The 21,983-nt window shown below is 41.4% G+C and overlaps 1 protein-coding gene and 1 long non-coding RNA gene across 4 annotated transcripts in view; one reads left to right on the top strand and one right to left on the bottom strand.

The window, feature by feature from the left end:
* MSL2 (MSL complex subunit 2) overlaps positions 1-6,612 on the bottom strand; it is a 28,281-nt gene extending 21,669 nt beyond the window's left edge. For all 3 annotated transcript variants that reach the window (XR_013986700.1, XM_081006682.1, XM_081006678.1), the window contains exon 1: positions 6,460-6,612. Coding sequence is in view for 2 of the 3 variants with exons in the window: in XM_081006682.1 (XP_080862808.1) it covers positions 6,460-6,604 (145 nt within the window). In the remaining variant the exon portion in view is untranslated. The remainder of the gene's footprint in view (positions 1-6,459) is intronic.
* Positions 6,613-7,647: 1,035 nt separating this feature from the next.
* Positions 7,648-19,347, top strand: LOC308477790. The gene is made up of 3 exons (XR_013986701.1): positions 7,648-7,787; positions 9,665-9,757; positions 19,064-19,347. It is a non-coding gene; the product is annotated as an uncharacterized lncRNA (long non-coding RNA).
* Positions 19,348-21,983: the final 2,636 nt, after the last annotated feature.

Below are 21,983 nucleotides of genomic sequence, written 5' to 3'. Positions count from 1 at the left end.
CCCTGCTGCAACTAACACAATGGGTTTTGCAGCATAATTGAACTGTCATGTTTGTGTAGCCATGTATTGTAACAATGTAACAATTGATGCTACATCACCACACAATTGTCACTGTTGCAACTATGACACTGAAAGGTTAATAAGCAAGGGAATAGCAGTCACTAGGTTAATTAGGATCCTCCCCACCGTCTGAGGTCACATTTCCACTCACGGGGGGGGGGGGAAGGTGTCATATCTACTACATTCAATGAACAGCCCTTGACACAAATCTGACACTGGCCTCCTCTCACACATTGCAGCACAGGATTCCAACCAGTTCATTTAGCAACCACAACACAGAACCAGCAGTATATGAGGTGCATGAGATCTGGGGATCAAGATGCCCAACATGTGCCTACATCACTCTGCCCTTGCACATATAATATGCAGTAGATTAAGTGTTATGGTGCAGCTCCACATAGACCATATTACTCTAAATCCTAGAATATATTTTAGGCAATTGTCTCTAATCTTCCATTCTGTGTAAAAGTTTTTTCCCAGTCACTAATTGAACCAAACTCTCAAGAACAAAATAAGTACACCACCAGTTTTTTTAAAGACATCACAGATTAACCATGTATTCACTTAGAAACAAAGCTATGTTCATATGCTGCAAATCAGGCAACTGACACACTGGTCCTGTTCACATGTCACAATAAACAGTTAAATCATGGCTTATTGTGAAGGGTAAGCTAAGAACAAACCTTAGCTTTTAGTTGCGGCTTATTTGGAGAGACACAAACCATGAATTCTTGTTCACATGTAATGTTAATCTAAGCCTTGTGGTTTGTTTCTGCAGCAGGGTTTCCATTGTTGCATTGGATTCCTCTGTTGTGCAACACTGTATACAGCCTCATAATTCCAAATATAAAATATTGCCCTTTGAGTGCTAAACAAATAAGTTCTCTCCCCTACAGGAAGACATACAGTTGTACCAAATGACAAACAAAACTGTTCATTTCACAGAGAGCACATTCTTTGATTCTGTTTTATTAAAATTTATATCCTGCTTAATCAATGTGTGTTTCTGTAACAATAATAGCCTTTGAAATTTGGTTCTAACATGCCATCAATTCCATTCACCTTACATTTTAAACTGCATCCAAATCTCCATGACATACCATGCATCCTAGGCAGAGACCTATGGATTAGCACTTCCTGAACCCGTGTTTGAGGTGATGATTTGCAGAAGAGTCATTATTTCATCTTGGACTTTGTTCATTACCAGGTTAACTATCATAAAAATATTGTTTGTGTATGAACAGTCATTGTAAACTAGGGAAGAGCTGGTATTCAACACATTTTTTTACCAATCAGTCCCAAGCAGAGGGTCTTCTCAGTAGTGGTGCCCTCCCTTTGGAACACCGTCCCATCAGATGTCAAGGAGATAAATAACTATGCAAATTTTAGAAGACACCCAAAAGCAGCCCTGTATTGGGAGGTTTTTAAGGTTTGATGTTTTATTATGTTTTTTATGTGTTAGAAGCCACCCCCAGTGGCTGAGGCAACCCAGTAAGATGGGTGAGGTTTAAATATAATATTATTATTATTATTAAGCAATTATGGCTACGCTATCATACAAATTATCAGTTCTTCCAGTTCTAAGAATTATGTCTAATTTAATTTCATTAATAAAAATCAATGTATTTCTATTTACTACCAGAATGTCCAGCTCCAACACAAATACCTTTCCTTACTAGTGTTTCCAACTTAATTACTTTGAAACCATCTGGAACAAAAGGGAAAATGTGTTAACAGACTTGAAAAAGGAGATACCTGGGAACTTTCTTATTGGCAGCAGGCCCAGTCCCAGTGGCCACTCACTTGGGGTCCCTTCCAACTCTACAACTCTATGATTCTAGGAGAACCAAAACACCTCAAATTGTTATTCTTATGTCCAATAGCAAAGGTAAGGTCAGGACCCTCCAGTCTATGGGCCAAATGTGGTCCCTCGGTCCCATCTATCAGGTCCTCAATCCTGACCCTTTGCCACTGGCATGGAAGGAATCCATCTATCAGGTCCTCAATCCTGACCCTTTGCCACTGGCATGGCATAAAAACATGGAAGCTATGTTTAACATAGTGAGCATTACTGCAAGTATACAGCAGTTAAAACTGCCCTTTTAAAGCAACCACAATAAAAGGAGACCACATAGGATTTCGACCAACAGTGAAAAGCACGATCCAGGTAAACTTGATCCTGTCAGCAACATCAAACAGAATGTTCATACTGATTCCAAAATTGAAGCATTTAAAGTTTAGCAATCCTACAGTAGATAGGGAATAATATTTACTTTCAGAAAAGACCACAGAGCATTTGGTGTACAATGGAAAAAGTAATTTTCTAAAATCAAATTCAAGCCAGCTGTTTCTGCATCAAGCAATGGAGTAACAGAATCTCAGTAAATCAAAATACACCATGTATTAACGACTAAACAACAACAACATTCCAGTCAGGGGTGGAGCTACCTGCCCTAGCACAGGGAGTGGCGCGGGGACAGAGCTAGCCGGCCCATGGAGGCAGGGCTAGCCACCTAGCCGCCCGCCGCCCCGCACAGAGAGCTTGGGAGGGGCACCGCTAACCGCCCGCCGGGATAGCGGGGGTGGCGCTGCTAGCTGCCCACACAGCGAGCATGGGGGGATGGCATGGCGATGTCACCCACCCTCACAGCTGACACCCGGTGCGTACCACACACCCCGCACCCGCCTTCCTTCGCCAGTGATTCCAGTCAGGGTTATTGCTAACCTACACTGGTCTGAGTCTTGTGCTTTTACAGTCATACCTCGGGTTGAAGTTGCTTCAGGTTGAGCGTTTTCGGGTTGCGCTCCACGGCGACCCAGAAGTAACGGCACACGTTACTTCCGGGTTTCGCCGCTCGCTCAGACGCTCAAAATGTCGACACGCGCATGCGCAGAAGCGGTGAATCGCAACCCGCGCACGCACAGACACGGGTTGCATTCACTTCAGGATATGAACGGGGCTCTGGAACGGATCCCATTCACATCCAGAGGTACCACTGTATATTCGTTTCCAGTAGGTTTGTGCCAGCAAGAGCACCTGAACCCACAGAAACAACAAACTGGATGTCTAGAAGGGTTTTTCTTGCTCTCAGATCAATTTCTCTTTGCTCTCTGGCATCTACCAAAAGTTTAAACATGCCCCTCCCCCTCCCATCTCATTGGTCACTCTCCCTTCCCTTCTCAAGCTATCCACAAAATGATGGAACAGTGAACTGTGGTGGATGTGCCATCGTGGCACAAAAATAAGGCTCCATTGCAAGAATCATTGTGATTTTTACAAGATATGCCCTTTGGAGAACTAGAGAGCTCAATTGGTTAGAGCATGAGGCCAAGGTTGCAGGTTCAAGCCCCATATGAGACTACTGCATATTCCTGCATTGCAGGGGATTAGACTAGATGATCCTCAGGGTCCCTTCCAACTCCACGATTCTATATTCCACGCAACACTGATTCTATGATTCTATGTTGGCATCTGTCTGTCTCAAAAGACAATGGAGTGTGACTCCAGGGATGACGTCAAACCACTGCATTATTAGCAGTGAAGTGACCTCCCCAGGCGCAAGCCTGGGCAGTGTGTATGGAGGTCCTGGGCTGCCCAGACGACAAGACCCCCATCTAGGCCTCACTGATGTGGTCCAAAGAAAAGAAAAGCAATAAGTTTGGCACCAGCTCGGCTGCAGGAGTTGCCAGAAGGAGGCATACAAAACACCATCCAACTGTCTTATGAGAGATTCCACTCTGGATTTGTGTATTGTTTACTTCTTAGCCTTTTCTTCTCCCAAAGATATCCCTATGAAACATCATTAAATTACAGCCGATATTGGTTTCTACCGATTGCACTGTAAAAACCAACTATCTAGTGCTTGCCAGAGCTACCATGGGACATGGATTTGTTCTGAAGATCTCCATTTTGTACCATGGTGGCAGTGACAAGCCTTGGATCTGTGTAGGCCCTTCTTCATGTGCCTCCACCACGGAGGCTGGAGGGTGGCAGCACAAGAATGGGCCTTTTTTCGGTGGTTCCCTGTTTGTGGAATGCTCTCCCCCGTGAAGTTCACCTGGTACTTTCATTATAGACCTTTAGGCACCAGGCAAAAACATTCCTCTTTAACCAGGCCTTTGACTGATTGACATCCAATGCCCTTTTAAAATGTGTTGGGGGGGTTATTCTTTTTTGTTTTTGTTTTTGTTTTGATTATGTATTTTGTGTTCTTACATTGTGATTTTATCTTGTGAACAGCTCTGAGACCTGCAGGTATATATACAGATTTTAATAATAATAATAAATAATAATAATAATAATAATAATAATAATAATATAGATCAATCCAAGGAGACATATATCATCCAACATTTGATGGTGTCCTAGGGGAAGTTCCATGTAAAAATCATGAAAATACAAGAGGATCTGTTTTTAATCCAATTTCCATGTTTTCTCTTTTTCCATGCCCCACAGCAGCTATTTTGAGACTAGTGCCCACAAAATTCTCTCAGGATTCCACATACCCACAAGTCCAAAGGGTTTAGGATCACTGACCCATGTGCTAGCTTTGTCAGATTTTTCACCAATGTATCAGTTGTGTCAAATGCCAGCCCTATCACAAGGTTGAATCAGTTGCCTCAGGTACAAAGAGTTCCATGGACATAATGAAAAGGACAGGTATTTAACCATATAGGGTGAAATCCAACATAGCATTATGGCAATCATTCTGCCAGTGCAATTATTTCTGCTCGTGCAACAAAATGTTCTTCCCCCCTCTCCTCCCACCACACAACCCTGAAACCTGCTCTAGGTGTTCCAACCCTCTGGAGCAAAAGGGGGGGAGGCAGGGATTGCCACAACACAAGCATAAATCCTTGCACTGACAGGACAGGTTAGTAGAAAATCACCCATATTATTCCCCTTTCACAACAGAGTTTAAACACAGAACTTATGTTAAACTTTGTTTAATTCAATGTAAACCAATGGCTTTAATAGAATGCTTGATCATAGCAATAAGAAATGGATGTGTCAACTAAGTTTTGGGAATGACAAGTTATGCACTGCAGAGGACTAGGAACTACCTGAATTCTCTGCCTGAGATGCCATGGTGCCTCGAGTCAGCTCCATTCACTTATTCACTGGAGATGAACTTCAGAAGTTATGTTTTATTTTAAATTAATACCTTCAACGTAATTGATAATTCTTTTTTTAAAGGAATATGTGAATGAAGAGCTAAAGACCTGACACAGTCTAAAATTTGTTCCCTCTTGCAAAAAGCAATCTCACAAACTCTGTTCTAAATGGTAGCAGTTAAACTATTTAACCTATTTCTGCTAATTTTAAGATGCAATGACCAGAAGTTATCAGTACATTAATAAAGAGTGATTACAGAATATGTTACAATGTCCCTATGCAATTTAAGACTGTTTACATTTTTTGAAGTCTGTACTCCTATGCTCAACCTTACAATGCAGGTTGTTCAATACTCTGGTTAGAGTGTTTCTTCACGCGAACGTCTGTTATCCAACTACCAAAACAAACTGAACACCATCAGTACAGGGATGACCTTACCCCTTCCTCCCAGTATACAACATTTTCCCTCAAGCTCTACTGCCTTGTTCACCAACTCAGCGAACATTATATATCACTTCAAATGTGTTGCTACACAAAGCAAACACACTTTACATATTTAGCTTCCCAAATGCACTACTGCCAAAACTTTTAACTTCACAGAGTAACAGACCGACTATACACATATGCAAAACATTCTCATCTTCAGTCTAAACTTATGCCACGCTAAAAGTGTTCGCCTGATATCTTATGCACGCCTACTTGGGAGTACAGGACCATAATAAAGCTTACTTTCAAGTAAGCATACACAGTTGGTCTTTAAGGTGTTAGGAAAAAAAGTTTGCCCTAACAAATCAACATAGGCTATTCCGCTTGAGCGAACAGGCGAAGTATGGAACCCCATTAGGAAGAGTTCTAAAAAGATCAAAGTTTTCAGAAGCCCATCTCGTCCACAGAGCGGCAAAGGAGGGACATGTGACTCGGGTTCTTGTTGTTGTCTGTGTCCCCCTCCTTCCCGGGGTGTCCCTGTCAGTGACAGCATTTACTCAAGGAGCCGGCAAGCCCATTTCCCGGTCAGTTTCAAGGAGGCCGGGCGGCGGGGGGAGCGCGGAGAGGGGTCTTTCCCAACTCTCGGGCGGGAAGAGCGAGTCGCCCTGCGGGGCGCGCGCGCCTCTCGGCTGCCAAGCGAGGTTTACCCGAAAAGGCGGCGGAGGCTTTGCTCCCTGCCCATTTCCAAGTGGGTGTAGCGAGTGAGGCGAGCCCGAGCCAAAGGGACGGACGGAGGGAGGGAAAAGGAGGGTGCCGGCTCGCCCGCGGCCCAGAACAATAGAAAGCGCCTCACTCACCGCACACACAGCAAGAGAGCGACTGCCGGAAGTAGGGCAGCAGCTTGCCGATCTCGGCCAGGCACTGCGGGTCCTCTCCGGGGCCGTAGTTGAGCACCAGGCGACTGGCGGAGATGTACAGGGCTGTAGCATTCACCGGGTTCATCGCAGACGCTGAGGCCGACGGCTCCGGGCTGAGAAGAAAGCGCGGCTCCGCGCCCGGGCAGGGCAGGCAGGCCGAGGGGCGGCTGCGCTCCTAGCCCCGCATCGAAGCGCCCTCACAGCCAGGGCCGGAGCCGGGGCCTGCTGCTGCTCCTCCTCCTCCCCGCCGCCACCTCCCCCGCCGCAGCTCCTCTTCGCGCCGAGCGGCGGCGGCCCAGGCGGCTACTCCAGGCGGCCGGCCATGCCGGCCTTGCTCGCTCGCCCTCCCGGGGCGCCTCAGGCGGAGGGGAGGCCCCGCATGCGGGGGAGGGGCCGAGGCAGGATCCGTGAACCCAGCGCGCAGGGCGACGGCCCGGGCCCGGCTCTGGTAGGGGCGGGGGGGGGGAGGCGCCTCCGCCCGGAGTTTCAGCGCCGCCGCATCACCGCGCGGCTCCCAGGGTCTCCTCCGCGGGGCCAACGGCTTCGCTACTCCCGGCCGTTCTCGGCGTCAGAACCATCCACCGCACCCCCCCAGCCCCAACGTCAATAGCAACCGTTAGATCCAACCGTCACTGCGTAGCCATCACCGCGGCCGCTGGGTTCGCCACTGCGCATGCGCGGCCATTCCCTCTCTCTTTCCCTCTCTCTTAGCACACCCACCCCCTTCGCGTCTCGTCGGGCGCCCGAGCCGTCTTTCCCAAGCGAGCTGGGCGGGGCTCGGGAGGCGCTGAGCGAGCCCGACCAAGGCCCAGTGTCTTCCTTAAAGCCGGTTAGCGGTAGCGCTGCCCCCGGGAGAGACGCGGCGTTCGGGAACGTCATCCTCTCACCATTATCAAAACAACGCCAAGCGGCCCTGCACGCTCCCTACGCCAGGCCTTGGCGGAGCTTCCTCAGCGAGCGCAGAACCTGTTTTGAATCTCGGCGCCCAGATTGGGACGCGCGAAAGACGGCGAGGGAAGTCTCTGAGCGCCCACAGAGTGTTGTTGGCCCGTCGCCGCTGCGAAACTCGTAGGCAGACGCGGCCTCCCTGGGCGGGCTCGTTATTTTAGTAAGGAAAAGCACTGCCGGAATAACCAGATTGGCCTTCTCTAAATACTGTAACCCCAAACAACCTCGACACTTGCACAGCTAATGAATACTATACTCTCCAAGTAAAAACACAAAAAATTGCAGTCCTTCAACAGGACCCGGTGCACGTTCACTCAGAAGTAAGTTCCGCTGAGTTTAAGGGAATTTACTCGCAAGTAATTGAAAAGCCTTGTTTCACTCGAGAGTACCGGTATATACACGTGTACTTACAGTTGGGCAGCACCTTTATTAGAACCAAACAAAATCGTGGCAAGCTTCGAATCTCCCCAAACTCTTAAATTATTCAATTTGTTGCGCAAAGCAGAAAAATGGGAGGAGGGGGAATAAAAGTTTAAAAATCAGGCCAACTGTCTGCTTGGATTATTGTTTTTAATTTTAGAATAATCACTTTGGGCACAATCCAGTCTACCATAGTCATCACCCATCTGCAGAATATTCCCATAGATGCAGTAGAACCAGATTGCCATAGATGAACTGAATGCTATGTGAAGGCAGAAGATTTTAAAGGGTTATGAACCGCCCTGGAATCCATTTTGAAGGGTGGCATATTAATATAATAAGTAGATTCAATAGGAGGACTGTACATTTCCAAAATTGCCAGCCAACCATCTGTTTATCTTCCCTCAATATCCATTGTACTGCTCACTGAGTGGCGAAAAGTAACTGACTGGGAATGTGGGTGGTGTACCCAGATCTCCCTTAAAAGTTCTTTGGCAGTCTTCCTCAAGAAGCAGTGATAAAACACAACTTGTGTCCCCAAATCCTTTAGCTTCCTACCCAGAACCTTGGAGCTCTGTTCAAGATTTCTTCCGATTGCAGCATTGGCTCACAAATGGATTGGCAATAGATTTCAGCCAGTGGGTTTTATGAGTTTAATCAACCTCCATCATATCTTGAACACATATTCCAGGAAGGCAATATACCTCCTGAGATGATATATCAGGTCTGCACACAACTGCCTCTGACCCATTACTTGGTGGACTTGGAAGTTTCGCTGGCTACATATAACTTGTGCTCTAAGCTGTGTTGCTCAGTATATGCAGCTTGTCTGACAGAGTAACAGCCCTATCCTGCTGCTCCATTTGATCCTTGCCTGTCCTGGTTATGAAGTGAAAATGGTGAGAACTTTGGGGAAATGTGAGCATATCATATTGGAATATATGATAGCAAGGGATGTAAAAACTGGGCATAGTCAGATATATACACTAGACTCTCAGAAAATCAGTATCAAAAAGCTTGATATCAAAAAAGTTGGATAGGAGCAATGACTATAAATTCTGAAGGTGTTCCAGAGGGATGACAAATTTTGAAGGCACGTTCAAGAAGTATTCTAATGGAAGGGAAAATTGGAGACATCTAACAAAGCCTATGTGACTGTATAGGCCTACAGGGAGTTCTCTGATGAGCTGAGGCAAAAAAACCCCAACATACATAGGGGAGGAAAGTCTAGGAGAAATGCGGAAGACCACTGTAATTTCGAGGAGTTAAATGACATGTCTCTTTCCCTTTTACATCCCCGGTTTAAGATTTGCTGATTCATGACAGTATAATTTGTTTTTCACACACCTGTGTCAGGAGTTTCCTGGGTCCCTGTGTTCTAAGTGCTGATAAGCTAGTAGGGAGGATACCCAGTTGCAGTGAATTAGGTTAGAGACTCTCAGCTACTCCGCATTAGTCACACCCAGTGTCCCGGCTGATCATGAGTGATGCCTGCTAACCAGGTGCAATCAATCAAATAAAAGTTGGCTATAAAAGCTGTAGACTGAAGGGACTCAGGGAGCCTCTTCATAGATAGAGGTACCAGATGCTGTGAGACTGTCGGCCAGGGTCTCTCTTGCTGCTCTACCTGGAGCACCGGGCAGCTGAAGGGGAGATTGTGTGTGACTTCTGTCTGGTATGCTATAATTTGTGTTTTGTATGCTTGCTGCTATTTGTTAACCTTATGCAAATAATGCATTGCTTATTCTTTATCCACTGGTGTGCTTATTGGCTCCAGATCCAGAAAGAACCCTACCCTTGGCAGAACAAAAAGGAGGAACATATAATCAGGGATGAATAGCCTGAACCTGTAAGGATGATGTCAGATATGGTATGTCATGTGCTGGCTTGGTTTCCTTGTCGTTGGAATATAAAACTGGGGATTTGGAGGAGATGGAATTGCCCTCAGGGCCAACCCTAGAAGTTCCTATTAAGGCAGAAGCACGTATGCAAAAAGAGCCCACTGAGTAACTTCCAATCTGAGGTCATCTTGGCTGTGTTTTTCTGCAGGCCCAGATCATACAGCCTGAGCTTTCAGAGCCATTGCCCACCCTGGACAACCATTAGCAGGACTAACAGCAGCAGCAACAGATATGCTATATGCTTATGATAATACTTTATTCTCTTGTTAATATGCCTGTTTGAATGTTCATTTTATATTTGACTTGCTTTAGTAATGTTTTCTTTTGAAATGTTTCAGATACTTTTGGTCAGGTTTGCCACGTTAATAATAATAATAATAAATATTATTTATACCCTGCCCATCTGGTGGGGTTTCCCCAGCCACTCTAGGCAGCTAACACGTTTAGATGTGCAGTCCATAATGGGCCTCCTTTGTAATGTTTTATTTTGAATGTAATCATTATATTTATATTTGACTTTCTTCAGTTAGGTTTTATTCTGGATTGTTTTGGGGATTTTTTTTGCCAACTATGTTTATTTTCCATAATTTGAAACAAATTGTCACCAAAATAATACAAATTCAATACAAATTTAAAAACTAACTCCCCCCCCCCCAAATGTCCCCTCTATTTTCCACCCTCCTTTGCTGCTCCCAATAAAATAACTTTTCCAAGTATTTCACAATACATTCATCCCTTCTCCTTACACATCACCTGTTCAATTACCAATTTCTTGCTATGGCTTTTATACATTGTCATAACCTGTCCTCAAAATAGTTGAGTAGAGTAAATCTTCCATCTATCTAGAATAGTCGTTCATCAACTTTCAAACATTTCCTTCTGATACCTCTTGAGTAACACTTTGAGAAAAACAGATATTGCTTCCTCCCAGACAACATACACACATTCTTCCCTAACATGGCCCTGAATATTGCTGCCTGACATCTGTCCCCAGTAATCAACTCAGCTGCATGGGTGTGGCATGCAAAGGGTGAAAATGAAACCCCCAAATATATAATAAACATTCTCCCCCTCTAACACTGCCAATCTCCCAGCATCACCCATCCTTCACATTTCGCCAAATTTAATCCTCAATTTTACATACAACCATCGTAATAAACAATCACAATCCATCTCTCTTATGTCTGAAAGTCTCAGAAGCCATCAAGATGGTATACACTGTGGTCCTTCCTGTCCCTTTCACTGTTCTTTTTTCAAGCTGCAAGGGGGGTGGGCTGATGTAATCGCAGCAAAATCCAGATCTCCCCTCCATCCTCCCCCCACTAAACTAATAAATCTTCCTGCAGTCCATCCTGCCGATCCTCAGTTCCATTACATGCAACTCCAGTTTATTCTCTTCTGAGTGCTTAACAAAGTCAATCCAGTTGTTACCCATCTTTTCTTCTTTACTATTTTCATTTCACAATATGAAGTTCCAAGGGGTGGTCAAAATCCCTCAAGGTTGTTACTCTCCATCTTCTTTCAGGCAAAGTCCTTAGTTATAAAATAAATTAATTGCGAAGAGGTATATTTAAAGTCCACTCATCCTGAAAACTTTGCATTCCATTGCTTTAGATAAAAAAAAAAATGACTTAAAATATTGCCTCCCCTCCGCTCCTTCCACCGTTCAAGCAAAGCAAAAATTAGCGTCTTTCATTCTTTCCAAACCTTTCCAAACAGATGATTTTCTCCTCCATCATAAATCAGGATCTTTTCAGCGGGGTGCCTCTTGTCCAAATTCAAAGGTGTTCCACAGCTTACCACGGTAGCTTGCTTGGGCTGTCCTTGGATGGAGCCATTGAGCCCAGTGCCCTTACCTTTTTGTCTGGGAGACAGGGATTTCCATCCCTGCTCACAAACAAAGAAAAGGCAATAACGGATGACCGTGGGTCTTGCCCTTTCAATACCCTCAAAAGGTTAGGGGAGACATGCCCCTTACCCCCCATTAATCTCTGTCTGGGACCCCTCCTGGGTGCCAGAGCACCAGGTTTGATGCAAACAGGAAGTCTTATTCTGGATTCTTTTAGTTGATGTTTTTATGTGTTGCAAAACACTCTGAGATTTTTTTCTTAAACATAAAGTGGAATAGATGATGATGATGATGATGATGATGTTTCCTCCTCTGACTTGAAGACCTCCAGCTTGGAAGCCTAGTAAAAGCACGGTCTCCCCTTTCCGTCAGAGGTGACAACTGCTAAAGCAGACTGGACCCCTATATATATATATATATATATATATATATATATATTCCACAGAACATCACATCTTATACAATCTTTTTGGACTTCCATCAGCACCTCTGATGATCCACCATTTTTATCATTTCTTCTGCATTTCTTAAATTCCTATTGCCTTTAATTATCTTAACTCACAATCCACCTGTTTAACCATTTTTGCAATAATTCAAATAATTTACCTCACAAAACTTCTTGCAAACCTACAAACGTAATCTGGTCATCACAATTACTTTTCAAATTGTCCGTAAATTTACACCAGTCTTCTGTGAATCTCTGGTCCCGCAGATTTTGAATTTGTCCGGGTAGTTTATCCAATTCTGCATAGTCCATCAATTTCATCCTCCATTCTTCTTTTGTCGGTAATTCTTCTTGCTTCCATTTTTGTGCTAATAATATTCTTGCTGCCGTCATTGCATATAAAAACAACTTACAATCCTTTATTGTTTATATCATCTCCTACAATGCCAAGTAAAAATGCTTCCGGTTTCTTAATAAATGTATATTTCAACATTTTTTTATCTCATTATAGATCATCTCCCAGAAGTTTTTCACCTTTTTACATTCCCACCACATATGATAAAATGTTCCCTCTTTTTCTTTGCATTTCCAACATTTATTGCTAACTTTATACATTTTAGCTAATTTAACGGGTGTAATATAGCATCTATACATCATTTTCATCACATTTTTCTTTAAGGCATTGCATGCAGTAAATTTTAAACCTTCATTCCATAGTTTTCCCCAATCATTCAACTGTATATTATACCCAATGAATCATTACCCGACTTTACCTCCTCATCCTTCAAATGCCATTCAAGCAGCAATTTACACTTTTTGGAGAAAATTTTATATTTATTACTTAATATCTCTACTTCAAACTTTGATTTATTATCATCAAATCCTTTTTCTTTAAAATCCTGTTTAAACATTTCATTGACCTGCCGGTAGTGGAGCCAATCATTCACATATTCTTTAACTTCTTCATATGGCTTCATCTTCCACTTACTCCCTTCTTTCTGTATTAATTCCCCATAAGTTATCCAATTCCCACCCATATTGATCCTTTTCACACTCATTGCTTCTAATGGAGATAACCAATGTGGTGTTTTACGTTCCAGTAGGTTTTGATACCTATCCTATATTTCTATTAGAGATCTTCGAAATATGTGGTTTCCAAATCCTTTATGGACTTTTGTTTTGTTATACCATAAATATGCGTGCCAACCAAATCTATTATCATAACCTTCCAGATCTAACAATTCTGTATTTACTAATAACATCCATTCCTTTAACCTACAGAGACAAGATGCTTCATAATACAATTCCAAATCTGGCAGGACGAAGCCTCCTCGTTCTTGAACATATGTTAACAACTTATATTGTATTCTCGGCTTCTTTCCCTGCCAGATATATCTTGAAATTGCTTTTTGCCACTCTTTAAAAATTGTTGCTCCCTTGATTATTGGAATTGACTGAAACAAAAATAACATCTTTGGTAGCACATTCATTTTGATAGCAGAAATCCTTCCCCAAAATGACAATTTCATCCTTCCACATATTTCCAAGTCTCTTTTAATTCCATTCCACACCGGTGTATAATTATTTTGAAAAAGATCAATATTTTTAGGCATTAACCAAATAACTAAATATTTAACTTTTTTACTGCTTCTATGCCAATTTGTTGTTGCAGTACTTCCACCGAGTCCTGTTTCATATTTTTAACTATCATTTTGGTTTTCTTTTTGTTCAATTTAAAACCTGCCACTTGCCCAAACTGTTCTATCTCCTCTAATATTCCTTTAACACTTGTAACTGGATCTTCTATTGTTAGTACCAAGTCATCGGCAAAGGCTTTCACTTTATACTCATTCCGAACAACTGAAATTCCTTTTATTGTTTCGTTTCTCCTTATTGTCTGTAGAAAAACTTCCAGTACCGATATGAATAATAATGGTGATAATGGACACCCTTGTCTTGTACCTTTCGTAATATCGATACTTTCTATTACTATATCATTTACAATCAGTTTTGCTCTCTGTTCTGAATATATAGCTTTTAATCCTTGTAAGAAGAATTGTCCAGTGTCCATTAATTCCAAATTCTTTAACATGAACTCCCAAGATATATTATCAAAGGCCTTTTCCGCATCCACAAAAATTAACACCGCTTGCTTTTCATTTCTGGCAGTCAGATATTCAATTATATTAACTAAAATTCTTATGTTGTCTTTCATCTGTCTGCCAGGTAAAAAGCCTGCTTGGTCCTTATGAATTATCTCATTCAATATCTTTTTCAATCTATTTGCCAGTATGCTTGCAAATAGTTTGTAATCATTATTTAACAGCGAATCGGCCTATAGTTCTTTACTTGTGTTAAATCCGAATCTTGTTTTGGTATTAATGTAATACATGCTTCTTTCCATGTTTCTGGTAATTCTCCTTTTCTTAATATATTGTTCATCACTTCTTTCAACGGTACAGGTAGGGCATATTTCATTTCTTTATAATATTTTGCTGTGAATCCATCCGGTCCTGGTGCCTTTCCACTTTTTAGTTCTTTTATAGCAGCTTTAATTTATTCTGTTTCAATTAGGTCATTCAGTCTGTCTGTCTTTTCTGTCGGAATTTTTTGCATCCCTTTCTGTCGCAAGAAATCTATTTTCTTTACGTCATTCTCTCCAGCTCTTTTATATAAATATCTATAGAAATTTACTAATCCTTTTCTGATTTCTTTCGCGTTATCTACTTCCTTTCCTTCCACTACAATCTTATAAATTGTATTCTGTTCCTTTCTCTTTTTGATCTGCCATGCCAGCCACTTTCCAGATTTGTTAGCATATTCAAAGTTCTTTTGTCTCATTCTTTTAATATTCCATTCTACTTCTCGGTTTATTATAATTGCAAATTGACTTTGCAAGATTTTAATATTCTGATTTATTTTCACATTATTTGGGTTTTTAACTAATTTCTTCTCATTTTCCATTATTTGTTTTAGTATTTCTTTCTTGCCTTTTTCTCTGAATTTATTTCTAATACTGTTCTGCTGTATAAAGAAGCCTCGTGTTACTGCTTTGCTAGCATCCCATACCACACTCATTTTTGTTCCTTTATTACTATTATTCACAAAATAATCCATCAGAGTCTTCTGCGCTTTCTCTTTTTTTTTTTAATAATATTTATTGAGATTTCAAAAAAAATACAAAAGTTACACAAAAAACAAAAAATAGAAAATACAAAAACTTACACAAAAAAAGAAAAAAATACAGAAGTAAAAAAAAATAAAAATATGAAAAAGTGAAAAATACAGAAGAAAAATGATAATAAAGAAGAAAAAACATTAGACCTCCTCCTCCTCCCTTCCTTTGTATTCCAGTTATTAATTATCCCAGCAAATCCTTTCCATCTTTCTATTATAAAATAAACCTTAAAATTTAAAATTTAGATCTTAACCATACCAGCTTCTTATATTCATAATGTTCTTTCATAATTCTTTATACATCTTTACTAAAGCCAGGTAATTTCTTCCAACATTTTTCTATCATTCATTTTTCTATCATTCTATCATTCATCAACTTTATAAAACATTCTGTTAGTTAAAAAACAAAAAAAGAGAAAAAAGCATATAAACAAGTCCGATCTTAATCCAACGTCCCTTCCTCCTGGTTTCGCAATCTAACCCGGTGACCTTATGTCCGAGGCCCTCAGGTCACTTCCATGGCCCTTCCACAGCTTTTCTTCATATTTGTGGCTGTAGTCACTTGCTCGTAGTAACTCCATCTTAATAGTGTTTTTAACCCTTCTCATCAGATCAGATCCTTTTCCCTGTTCATCACTGCATTCCATGTAGTATTTAAAAACATACTTCAAGGGCCCTCCGAAGTTGTGGGCCCCCACAATTCCAAACATGTCGCAGCCTGTTACTGTATTTAAAAAGTCCAGATATCCCAACATAGGGGGGTCAATCCAGCCCCCCATTTCAAAACCACACCAAACTTTCCCTTCCCATATCTGGTTTTTTCCAAGTTCCATTATCAAATCCGAAGGATCAAACTCCTGTTGAGACTGTTCTGTCAAGCCACACTCCTGATTTAATGCCACAAACCCCTGTTCTGTCAAGACACACTCCTGGTTTGAGTCCTGAATAGACTCCACATATATTCACACAGTTTGATCAAAGCCTTCCACTGCCTGTCCATGATTTCCAGTCGACTTGGCCATCTGGTTCACCTTATCATGTAGTTCTTCCAGTAGAGTCTTTGTTTTCTTAAGCAGGCAAACCACAGCTTCTGAAAACATTGTTGCACTCTCCCACGATTATTTGTAACAGCTGTCAAGTCCTTGGCATTAGTTACAGTCTCTAAGGCTCCCCCTAGGGAGAAGACTTATATTTGTTTTTGTTACATTTCCATGTTACTTGAGATACTTTATCCATATATATTCCTTTAAAATGCGAAAGGGAACAGTAGAATCACAAAAATTCTCTTCTTTTAACTATCTGTCTCACACAGATATCTTGATTGATTCACATCAGTCCTGACTTCCCTGCTCCAGGATCAGGACGAAAATAACTTCCTTTTACTGCTTCAAATAGTCCAAAAAAAAAATAAAAATTCCTAATTTAAAATGTTGGAATCCACTCTTTTAAAAGCAATTTTCAAAGCTCTAGTTTAAGTTGCCTTTGCTTTGTTGTATTTACAAAAGAACGGAAGGGTGACTTCCTGTTTAGCCCTTCCCGCTCCATACCAAATTCAATCGATTTTTCTCTTTTTTTTTTTTATAGTCCAATTCTGTCCTTTTCACTAATCTTCATTTACTGTCCCAATTTGTTCAAATTCTGGGTACTCACGGATGTTTGTTTTAAAGTCCGAATTGTCCAGGAAAAAAGGCAGCGCTCTCCGGCAACAGCTACGCGGCTTCACTCCAGAAAAGAAGCAGACGACTCGCAGCACAGCGCCACTTCCCCGCTCTGTTCCGGAGCCCGTTGCCGGGTTCCTTTACAGATTGGGGGGGCGCAAACAGTGCCCGCCGAGTCCCAGGGTCACAGGCTTCACCCGCCTGTGGTTTAAAGGGTCCCCGCTGCGCCGAAGCGGTATAGACCCGATTTCTGTGGAGCGGTCTCCCTCCGAATTAGAGGGATTCCGCCATTGCCGTTGGCACCACCTCCGGAAGTCCTGCGCTTTCTCATTTATTTTTTGATCATCCAATAAGTTCTCATTTAGTCTCCATCAAAAAGTTTTTTCCTCCATTTCTTTTATTTCACATTTTATTGCATTATTGGTTGTATTTCTATTTTTGTCACTCTTGGTGTTAACTTGCTGGATATCCAAATATAGTTTATTCTTGACATTGATTGATTTGGTTCTGAGAAATAAGTAAATTGTTTTTCTAATGGGTGTCTTAATCTCCAAACATCTATCAAATTACAGTTCTCAATCATTGAAAAAAAAGTCTTAGGTAGTTCTCCTTCTTTCGATTTTCCTCTTGATCTCAACCTATCCATTTCCATCGAAACCACTCCATTCATGTCACCCATTTTTATGATTTTCTGATCCACAAATTCAAATAAATTTTCTTCTAAATCTTTATAAAATTCAGTTTTACTTCCATTTGGTGCATACACTCCGACTATTATCAATTTTTCGCCTTGCCATGTGACTTGTACCGCAATTATCCTACCTTCTTCATCTTTAAATATTTGCCGAGCCTCAAATTTTTTATATACAAAACCACTCCTCTTTTCCTGCTTCTGTCTGATGAAACAAATTCATTTCCCAATTTTTTATTGGGAGTATCAATACTCTTCTATGTTTACTTGCCACATGAGTTTCTTGTAAACAAATAATGTCCAAATTCCGTTTTTTAAGGAAATGTCCAATTTTATGTCTTTTCTTTTTATCATTCATTCCATTAACATTCCATGTCCATAATTTTAGTGCCATTTTGTGTTCCCTTTACCAATAAGAATGTAAAAGTCTTAAACTTGCCTTTCTTCCTCTTCTTTACTATCCATTTCTTCTTCTTCCAATCCTGCCAGTCCTGATGCTCCTGCCACAATTGCTTCCTCCCCTTTTCCCAACTCTTTGTATCTTCTCAAAAATTTATGTGATTCATCAGCTCTTGTAAACTTAAACTTTTCCCCTTTATAGTGAAAGGAGATCCCTTCTGGAAATTCCCACATAAATTCAATTCCATTTTTTCCGTAATGCCTGTCTCAATGTTTTGTAATGGTCACGTTTTTTCAATAAACAAAGTGGGACATCTTTAAAAATGATTATAAAAGCTCAGCCTTTTTTCTTTGTTTTTCTGTAAAATCAAATTCTTCATTTCTCTATCTTTAAATATAATCAAACAATCTTCTGGAAATTAAATATAATCAAACAATCTCCTGGAAATTTCTTTGCTAAAAGCATTCTGAATTGCCTTTCTGACATCTCCCACTTCCATACTTAACCATTGTGCAATCTCCAATGTTAGCCTCTCCAGAATATTCTCCCCTTGTACTTCAGGCATGGATCTCAATCTCAAATTTGATTCTCTTTACCTCAATTCATTCAATTCATGTTGGAGTAGAAGGACTTTGATTTTTTATTTTATGGTGCCGGACTGTGTTCCCTGGGAAAGATTAGCTTTGTTTTTACTTTGGGAGATTTATGGCTCTGCTGCTTTGGTGAAGATATATATATTTCTCTCTCCCTTTTTTTCTCTTTTCTTTCTCCTTTTCCCCCCTTTTTTCCTGTTTTCTTTTTACTTTTTTTCTGAATTTGTTTTTAGGAATAATGGATTAAAATTTGGTGTATATGGTTTTGTTGGAACTTTGATTAAAGGATTGGATTGGCCAGGCAAGTGGTGGAAGAATTTTATTTATTTATTTATTAATTATATTTCTTTGCTGTCCCTTATTGTGGTTTTTAGATTTTGTCTCCCTGATTGTATTTTTTTGTTGCTCTTCTTTTTAATACTATCATTATTATTTGTTTATCCCATTTGACTATTTTATTAGGATACTACAATGGATTAGCCAAACAAGAGGCAGAAAAAGATCCTTTCCTTTTTTAGTGGTTTACTTTGAAGAAATTTGGTGTCCCAAAGAATGCTAATATAGTGGATTGGCCAATCAAGAGGCAGAAGGGTGTTAAGTTAAATTTGTGGGTGATACTTAGTGGCACGAAAAGAGAAATAATGTCTCAAACACCGAAAAAAACAGGAGAAGGTGGGACACCTTTGGAAAGAAGAGGATCAAAACAAGATATTGAATTTAAGGGAGACATTTTAAAAAAGTTTACAGAAATTAAAAAAGATATTAAACAACGTGAGAAGAATTTGGAGACGAGATTAGAATCGATGGATAAAAAATATGACATGACAGTTAATGAATTGAAGGGACAGATGAAGGAAATAACAAAAAGAACGCAAAACCTGGAAGAAGAAATGAAACGAATAAAACAGGAATTAAAGGAAATAAGGAAGGAGCAAGAAAGGGTTAAGGGAGAAGTTGCGGAAATTAATAAGACACAAGAAGAATTATGGGATGCGATTGCTGGACTCCTTTAAATTAGGCGGTTTCTTTCACAGAAGGCAGAGCTAATTACTCAAAGTTGCAGTTCTTATTTAAGGTTCAGTCTGACGTTGACTGATACTGAAACATTTGAGTTCTGCTCTAGTGGAGTCTCCAGCCAGAACCCTGCATAGAACTGTCCAGGGAGCTGTTAAATCCTGAAGTCTAGCCCCACCCTGCCCAAACCTAAACTCTTACCTTGAGTCAAAAACTCTGTAAAACTGAGGTTGTTCTTGTTAGGTGTGTTGCAAGCATAAATTGCACAACCGATGGCGGAGAATACAGCCCTGTATGGCCAGCTCCAGGCAGCCCATACTGCTGCCACCTCCAGTCCAACCCAAATACCTCCTAGGGGAAAGTGTCTCATTCGCCTCCCAGACAAAATTGTTGAGAACCCAATTAATGTTTCTTAGCTTTTTGGTCCAATTGCCTTCCAGCTGATGGATTTTCTGGCAGACCAAATGGAAACCTGTTTTGCCTGCCATATGTGTTGAAGCCTTGCCTGCTTCCTTAATGATTATGCCACCTTCCTTGTGGAATTTAAATGGGCATTTGAAGAGCCACATCAGAAAGCACCCAGTTGGTGGATCTGCCCTTTATGCCAGGGAATGGAGTTTGTGCTTGACTGTGTCAAGTACTGCCCAGCACCTAGAGTAGAATGAGGCAGCTCTCACTGATCAATTTCAGGAGGGCTTAGGGGGATCACATTCAGGATGAATTTACTTAGATTGATGTACCTACACACAGCAGTGAGTTGGGGGTCACAGCATTCTCTTTCTGAGTAGTTGACTATTGCTGTCATGGGTAATGTGTGTGGGGGGGTATTATAGCATTGTTATTGGGATGTTGTGAAGTCCCTGTTGTGGTACAGGTATGTTTGCTTTTGGTTTCTGCTGTTATTGTGTTGTTGACCTGCTGAGTGTGCATAGGATCTTAGTCCAGGTATAGTGGCAAAGGGTCAGACTGTTACACTTTTGAGGAATCTGTTAGTGTTTTTAAGAAAGAAAGTCTCAGTTCAGTGGAACTTACTCTCAAGTAAGTGTGCCTAGGATTGCAATCTTGAATGTGTGATTTCTCCCTACCCCAAAGCACACTGGAAATAAAAAATATTATTGTAAATTGTGCACACACACAAGTTTGTTGCTACTTATTATACCAGGTAGTTGCCCTTTGGTTTGTCAAATTGCAAGAAAATTAATGTAAATGAATGTATTTAGATAACAAAAGCTGCAGAAGAGGGCAACATTGTGAGGGTGCGATCCCAAACCCTAGGTATATCACATCCTAACCTCTCCCAGCTGGTCTATCACTCTCACCCCACCCACAAGTCAAACTGGCTTTAAACCAGTATAAATTATTCACCTCAGTGAATCTACTTATGCCAGCTGCTAGTTTAAATTAAGCCAGCACAAGGTATACCAGTGTAGAGGGCAAAAGGGGGTATATAAAGGGTGGGAATGAATGTGCTGGGGGAAGTGAGAGGGGTAAACACAGTGATGCTACATCCTAACTCAGTTCATTCACTGATCCTGCTACAGATCTCAGTGAAACTAAATTCATACTTTCATTTCACTACCACCCCCAACCCTGGCCAGAAGCCAGTAGGACACAGCTAAAATTTCACAAGATACATGCCAGTATCTGCCTTATTAGCAGTGTTCTGCTAGTTGGGGCATTTATTTGAGGCATTTTTACTCTGCTGTCAGTTGAAATTGATCCCAGAATAGCTTAAAGGTAAAGGGACCCCTGACCGTTAGGTCCAGTCGCTCATCTCACTTTATTGGCCGAGGGAGCCGGCGTACAGCTTCCGGGTCATGTGGCCAGCATGACTAAGCCGCTTCTGGCGAACCAGAGCAGCCCACGGAAACGCCATTTACCTTCCCGCCAGAGCGGTACCTATTTATCTACTTGCACTTTGATGTGCTTTCGAACTGCTAGGTTGGCAGGAGCAGGGACCGAGCAACGGGAGCTCACCCCAGCACAGCGATTCGCACCACCAACCTTCTGATCGGCAAGTCCTAGTCTTTGTAGTTTAACCCACAGCGCCACCCGCGTCCCCCAGAATAGCTTACAGATAAAAACCAAGACACACAGCTCTCAGGCAAAGGGGGGGGGGGCAACAAACTCAAACATCAGTTTTTATTGTGGAATGGCTGCTGTTTGCCCAATGGTAAAGGAAGAGCCAAAGATAGCTAGTCTTTGAGAAGAACCAATGGAATAGCCCTGCTTCCCTTCTCTCCCTTTTCTGTAGGATGATGGTTCTAAAGAATGTATTAATCCATTTGCAGTGAACTGTTTCTCTTGGAATAATCTCTCTAGATTAATCTTTCTGTGCTACAATATGGACATGCTGCTCCATCAGGTA

This window comes from Podarcis pityusensis (genome assembly GCF_964106645.2).
Source record: "Podarcis pityusensis genome assembly, chromosome: 5".
NCBI classification, from domain to species: Eukaryota; Metazoa; Chordata; class Lepidosauria; order Squamata; family Lacertidae; genus Podarcis; species Podarcis pityusensis.
The sequence above is the reverse complement of the archived record's forward strand: the minus strand, read 5'-3'. Positions and strand labels throughout refer to the sequence as shown.